A 7269-nucleotide genomic window follows, 5' to 3' on the forward strand; every position below is an offset into this window, starting at 1 on the left:
ACATATACATATATACACATATACATATATATATATATATATATTCCCTGAATTTTAGGAACAAAATCCAAATCCAAAATCAACCAGACTGAACAGTTTTTAATTTATTTATTTTTCTTGCTAGAAAAGATTCATTTATCAAAGCCACACCTTCCCTTCCATCCCCAACTCTGGAGTTTACCTCCCTCCCTCCCCCCACCCTCCCTCTCTCCTTCCCTCTCCCATCTTTATGTGTCTCTACCTATCTCTTTACATCTCTTTCCCTTCAAAATCTCTAGGAGAGACTGCATAATCATCTTCCAGACCCTGGCCTGGGAAACACAAGGTGGTCCAGCCTTGAGTTGTGCTTCAGCACCACGGACAGCACCCAGTGTCTGAATCTGTGTGGAAATAGGTTCTTCTAACTAACTACACAGTCCTGACTGACTTCCAATCTCTTCTTTATTGTGTTTTTCTTTATTCTCCCTGGAAATTTGGGCATTAAGAAGTCCATCATTTACACACCAGAGCTGGTTGTATTGCTCAAGGTCCCCCCACTGAACATGTGTTAAATATTTAGTATATAAATTCTTGCTGGCTTCTTATAATGCTTAATGACATTTGTGCCATTACAAACATTTTTCAGACATGGAAACTATGGAACACATGAATTAAGTAATCACCGCAATTTAAACAGCCTCAAAAGCTTGTTCTAACTCATAACCCAACAGTGACACTCTCTAGTAGTCAATGACCTGTGATATTCCCTTATGCAGACACATTCTACAGCATTGGAGACAGCTGGGGAAGAGGTGAAGACCACTGTCAGTTTGTGGATTCGCACCTGGATGGAAGAACAGGGCCTCAATCTTATATAGAAGCCCTCCCCAACATTCAAGGTAAGAAGATCAGAACTGCTATTTTATATTGGGGGTGGGAGAGGAAATGGCTATAATGAGAAAATGTATGGTACTCAGCTTTTGACTTATAATGTAGAGATTAATGTTGTATTATAAAGGGTAAGAAGAAGGAATTAAGGAACTAAAGCACTTCCACCATGCTGGCCTTGGGGTGGCCTCGAGAGACTGGCAATACAGTGGGGTTATATAAGACCCCACACCTGCTCTCAGAAACAAGCTCTGTCACCAGGAAGGGAAAACAACTGTGTAGAAGGTTCATGATAGTGGACACTGTGATATATAAATAACAACAGGTTGTGCCATGTGGTTGACCTCTTATCAAGGAATTGGATTCATTGTGACCATATGAATCAAGGGAGGCAGACACTCAAGGCTGTTAAGGAAAGTTGTCAGGACAGGCAGTATGAGTTGAGTCTTACAGTATGGATGAACATGGACAGTGAATGCACAGTGGAGTCCTTCCACCACGTCTTTCTATTAGAACTTAGTAGTCATTTCTGTTAAGATTTTTACCTGATCAGGTAAGGTCACATTGTAGAGATAATCTGCTTAGACTACTGAATTAAATTGTAGCCTCATCTAACAATTCCTCACTGGGAACATCTAGAGTCATGTTGGGTCAAATATGTAAGCCAGCTTAGTTTATCACAATAAGTATACAACATCTACACAGCTCATATATTTTCAGCTCTTTCAGTGTCCCAGCTTCTGTTACAGCCCTGTGTTATCTGTCTTCCTTGGTGTTTCTGTGCTAAGGTTGTAGAATTGACCGTGACTGGCTGGTGTACTCTCTGGTAGAGTAGTGGCTAGTCATTATTTGGCAAGAGGGAAATGAAGCCAAAGTTGGGAGCAGTAGAAGTCCCCAGACATTTTAAGAGTGTTTGAACATCCTTCTACTTCAAGAAGTCAGCAATGTTCAGATTTTTTTTTTCTAGAAAGATCTACAAGTCTGCTCCAAGTTCTCAGGCTTAAACTTTGGAGTTGAGCAGTTTTGGGATGTCAGGAGCTCTGAACTCAGAGAACAGAATGGAGTTGAGTGATGTGTAGATTCCGCAGACCAGAGTGCCTTACTCCATGGATTCTCTCATGGTGGCCGAAATCACATTCATTGGTGCCGAGTGAGAAAGGTTTTATCACCCACGAAATGAAACACGCCTTAAGGGTAGACCTGCTTTTATTGTGACACATCAAACTGGCCCAGTGTATTCACAAACAACACTCAGAAATGTTCACCAAAATGTTCTGTCTGAAAGCAGACTGTGGGGTGAGAAGGTTGCTGTCAGTAACTCTGGTCTTTCCATCTCTTTCCAGGCTACTATCGCCAGTACCGCCAGGAGCCTGTCAGCTTTGGACACATTGGTTTTGGAACCCCCTATTACTATGTGGGTTGGTACGAATGTGGAGTCTCCATCCCAGGGAAGTGGTAACCACAGGATGGGCCTGCTGCAAGTTCATCCTTCCGGCCTGTGTGACTAACCTGCGCTAGGGATTCTGGGCAAAAGAAAGACAGTGTTCCAAGCCCGCTGCCCCAGTGTGTCAAGAGGCCACAGGGTGGACATGGCATTTGAGCCTCTTCAGTCAGAATTCGGCCACATTTCTTGGTCTGAACTATAAATACAATTCAGTTTTGCTGGAACTTCACTTCTCCTCTGCACTTTGATCATTTGTAATCACACCTTCCAGAGACATCAACCCTGCAGCGGATCCAGTGTGATTTCCAGACTCTCCAGGCACAAAACCTGAACACTCTGGGATCTCCAGGGAACAGCACTGGCGTGCTCTGCTGGCTTCACAGAACGCTCTCTGCTCCTCTCTTCTTCGAATCAGCCAACTTTAAGCTTCACACGTCTTTGTATGAAGTAGAATTGAATTACTGGAATTACGGAAGGAAGTATACCCTCTTTGAGATTTATCCTAAAGACCTATCCATCATGGGGCTAAGTGCCTCAGTTCTTATTTGTAAATTCTCAATTTTGATATATATATGTGTGTGTGTGTATATATGCATATACATATTCACACTCATCAAGAATACTGATTAAACTTGAGCTAAATTTAGAGTTGTTCTTTAGATGAATGTGTGCAAGACTTTGTGGACAAAGGTTCTGTTTGTTCATATCTTTCTGAGATCTCCAGGGCATAGGTTCTCTGAAGAATATTGCTTCAGTTTAAAAGGTATGCATGCCTCCTGTACATGCTGCTTGACTCAAGTCATGACGGCATTGGGGAGTAACAACCATTACCAGCAGACTAAGCACTTTCCTCCAGTCTTTTCATATCAGGGAAATGACTGTGTTACCTTTGTTGAAGCATGGAGACAGAGACAGAGAGAGAGAGGGACAGAGAGAGAGAGAGACAGACAGAGAGACAGATACAGAGGGAAACAGAGACAGAGAGACAAACAGTGACAGAGACACAGACAGACAATCACGGGGGTGGGGCTTGTGTGCATATTTGTGTGTATGAGTAGGTGGATGTATATTTGCGGAGGCATCAGCCATCAGGAGCTATTACCCTTAAGCAAGACCTTGAGAAAAGGTTTCTCACTGAGAGCTGGGGTCTACAGATTATTCTAGGCTGGCTGGCCAGCAAGCCCCAGGGGTCTGCCTCCCTAGTGTTGGAATTTCCAAAGATGTGCCACCATACCCAGCTTCTTATCTGAGCCCTGGGTATCAGACTCAGCCCCCATGCTTTCCCAACTGGCTTCCCCCAGCCTCTATCTCTAATGTGTTCCCAGATGAATGAGTGCTTTAGGCTCAAAGTGATTTTAAAGTCATGTCCTTAAAAATTCAACTTTCCCTTCTTTATTGTCTTAACATCTTGAAATAGAAGCATCTTTCTCCCTGGACTGTAACTTAAGAGGGTGCATTTGGCCCTTTGTTTCCATGGTTCTAAAGGTTTCCATCTTCCTATATTCCCCAGACAGTCCTGTAAATAAAAGGCTTGTCTTCCTGCATCTAAATGTCAGTATCAGCGGAGCTGAGATGGAGATGAGGTGGGAGAAAGTGCTGCTAGATCTGAAGGCCACTCCTGACAAAAAGCACCGAAGGGCAGAGCATGGTGCAGGAGCGCAGGGCTGGTGGCATTAAGTCCCTGCACTGTGCTGAGGTGATGGAAATTACCATAACCTTCAGAAGATAAGCAACTAAAACCAAAGCCAAAGCAACCAAACAAGAACTACAGCATAGGAAATCAGTCAGGAGTGATCTCTAGGGTGACAGACAGACAGACAGACAGACAGGAGAGATGGCTCAGCAGTTAAGAGCACTTGCTGTTCTTGTAGAGGGCCAAAGTTTAGTTCCTAGCACCAATATCTGGTGGTTCACAGCCTCCTTTAACTCCAGTTCCAGGGGATCTGACACCCTCTTCTGGCCTCTGTGAGTACCTGCACACACATGAACACACAATGACACACATACACACATTTTCAGAGAGACAGAGACAGAAAGAAAGAGAGGATGGATGAATAAAAGATAGATTCATAGATGATAGATAGATAGAGAGATAGAGAGATAGAGAGATAGAGAGAGAGAGAGAGAGATAGAGATAGATAGATAGATAGATAGATAGATAGATAGATAGATACAGAGATACAGAGATAGATAGAGAGATACAGAGAGAGATACAGAGATAGATGCAGAGATAGATACAGAGATAGATAGATAGATAGATAGATAGATAGATAGATAGATAGATAGATAGATAGATAGATAGATACAGAGATAGATAGATAGATAGATACAGAGATAGATGCAGAGATAGATACAGAGATAGATACAGAGATAGACACAGAGATAGATACAGAGATAGATAGATGCAGAGATAGATGCAGAGATAGATACAGAGATAGATACAGAGATAGATGCAGAGATAGATACAGAGATAGATAGATAGATACAGAGATACACAGATACACAGATACACAGATACACAGATAGATACAGAGATAGATGCAGAGATATCTAGATACACAGATGCTATTGAAGATCTTAACTGAAGCAATTGGTTCACATGGTTACACAAGATGACCCTCTCACAACAGTCTGTCTGAGATGGAGAGCCTGGCATTCTGGCAGTACAACTGGGTTTAGGGATGTAGAGCCTAGAACCATCATGCCAGTCACTCTCAGGCTAAGACCAAAGGCCCGAGAGGCTGACCAATGGCATCCAGAGATAGTGATCCTGGAATTCTTTTTGCAGAAGAGCATGTCCCAGCTCTAGGAGCAAGAAAGCCTGCCGTCTTTCCTCTGTCTCTGTTTCCTGAGGCCCCAGCATTCATCCACACTGTGGGTGGATATGCCACCCTGTCTGACATGCCAGCTTCCATGGGGAACCCCCATTGCAGACTGTCCCTCTGGTCTCTCATTGCTTCTCTAGGCTCTAGTTAAGTTGGTAACAAAAACGAACCATCACGGATAGTGCTATCAGCAATATTCCATTCAAATAAATTATAGAGTACATCAAATAAGTCTCTGGTGGTCATCTTGGATGTGACACTTTGGAAAGGCCATTGACAGAGGGTGACATTGAAGACAGAGGAACATATGAAAATATGACTTCATACTGTAATGACACCCACCAGATGCTCTGCCTAAAAACAAAAAAACCCGTCACCTCCCCAGAAGCCTGTGAGGAAAGACAGTGCTTGCCAACTCTAGAGGTCAGAGCAGATGCCCATGGGGTTCCAGAGAAAGAAAACTGGCCCAGAGTGACAACGAATTTTAGAAGAGCTCAACCAAGAATGAGTGTCTTTGTAAGCGAAGAGCTCCCCTTTCCCAAGGGACCTGAAACACAACCCAGGGTGCTGATCCATCAGCCTGAGACCTGCCTGCTCTGTGTGCCTGTAAATCCAGAATGGTCTATACACGTATGAAGCTCTGTAAAGGATACAAATAAGAAATACAAAAGCCAATATCCTGGAACACCAACCACAAACAGTGTGTGAGGCCCAAAAACATTTATGATCTGTCCCTTTTAGGAAAAGTCTGAATAGCCATGAGTTTGAGTTTTCCACATTTAAAATCCTAACTTTAAAGTGACATACGAGGCTGGGGAGAGAGCTCAGTGCTTGTTGTGATTTGAGTTGAATCCCACATTAAAATACACAAATATATGCACACACACACACACACACACACGTCATGGCATGTGCTTTTAATCCCAGGCAGATACAAGTAAAACCTGGGAACTCAATGGACAGCCAACCCCGCAGAACTGGTGAGTTTCAGACCAATTGAGAGACCCTGTCTCAAAGGTAGGGGCCTGGGAAATAGCTCAGTTGTTGAAGTTGTTGCTTAAGCCTGAAGAAGTGAGTCAGAATCCTAAGCCCTGTTTCAAAAAGCTGGGCGTGGTGGCTTGTACCTGTAACCCCAGCACTGGGGGGCCAACTAGCCTAACTGAACCAATAAGCCGATGAGTTTTTAGTTAAGGAAGAGGGCCCCACACAACTGTTCATACTCACACAGACAAGAATACAACACACTAACAGCACGACACATACTGACATGGATGGTTTCTAAGAAATAATACCCAAGATTTATCTCTGGCCTCCATACACATGCTCACACACTTATATACACACTTGCACATATATTGACATGCACACACATACAGTTGCATATATTATTTCATACATTTGTGTCTTTGCCTTAAAATATCTTTATTTTCTGACTACCAGCTCCACCAGTTTTGTGTTTTATGGTGGGGCCCTGGTTTTCCACGCTTTCTGCTTGGAAGGCCAGTCACTTGGGTTGTGATCTTGGGAGCCATTTATACCTTGTGGGCAGCTTCTGGCACATTTAATGCAGCCATTTAGTTAGGACATAACTTTCAGCATTTTACAAATGAGTTTTGACTTATTTTCCCCCTTGACCTATTCAAGCTACATATCTGGGTCAGCAGGTGGTAGGGTGGGGAATTTGAGAATGCGAGGAACAGAGATTTTAGTCGTTATGAGTACTTACAGAACAATCCCACTGTCAGAGTCAACCTCAGGCCTGTAAGAAAAAGACCCTATTTTCAATATTTTCATTATTATGTTTATTTTATTTTATGTGTATGGCTGTTTTGCTTGAATATAGGTTTGTGTCTTTAGAAGGTGCTGGATCCTGTAGAACTGGAGTTACAGTTATCAGCTGCCATGTGGGTGCTGGGAATCAAACCTGGGTCCTCTGCGAGAGCAGCTCGTGTGGTTAACCGATGAGCACCTTTCTAGCTCATAGACCTGTAAATTTGTATACAGTGCCCCCAACTATCTCTTTTTGATGTAACTGTTACTAGGTAGTGTTGATGAATGCCTTTAACCCCAGCACTTGGGAAGCAGAGGCAGGTGGATATCTGTGAGTTTGAGGCCAGCCTGGTCTACAGAGAG

The 7269-nt window shown here is 43.2% G+C and overlaps 1 protein-coding gene across 5 annotated transcripts in view; it reads left to right on the top strand.

Moving 5' to 3' along the window:
- Positions 1 to 2988, top strand: part of Fndc1 (fibronectin type III domain containing 1) — an 88479-nt gene extending 85491 nt beyond the window's left edge. For all 5 annotated transcript variants that reach the window (XM_029471660.1, XM_029471659.1, XM_029471661.1 and 2 more), the window contains 2 exons: positions 756 to 878; positions 2211 to 2988. In XM_029471660.1, coding sequence (XP_029327520.1) covers positions 756 to 878; positions 2211 to 2326 — 239 coding nt within the window. In that variant the 3' untranslated portion in view covers positions 2327 to 2988. The remainder of the gene's footprint in view (positions 1 to 755; positions 879 to 2210) is intronic.
- The last annotated feature ends 4281 nt before the right edge of the window (positions 2989 to 7269 follow it).

Source organism: Mus caroli, chromosome 17 (genome assembly GCF_900094665.2).
Source record: "Mus caroli chromosome 17, CAROLI_EIJ_v1.1, whole genome shotgun sequence".
Classification (NCBI taxonomy): domain Eukaryota; kingdom Metazoa; phylum Chordata; class Mammalia; order Rodentia; family Muridae; genus Mus; species Mus caroli.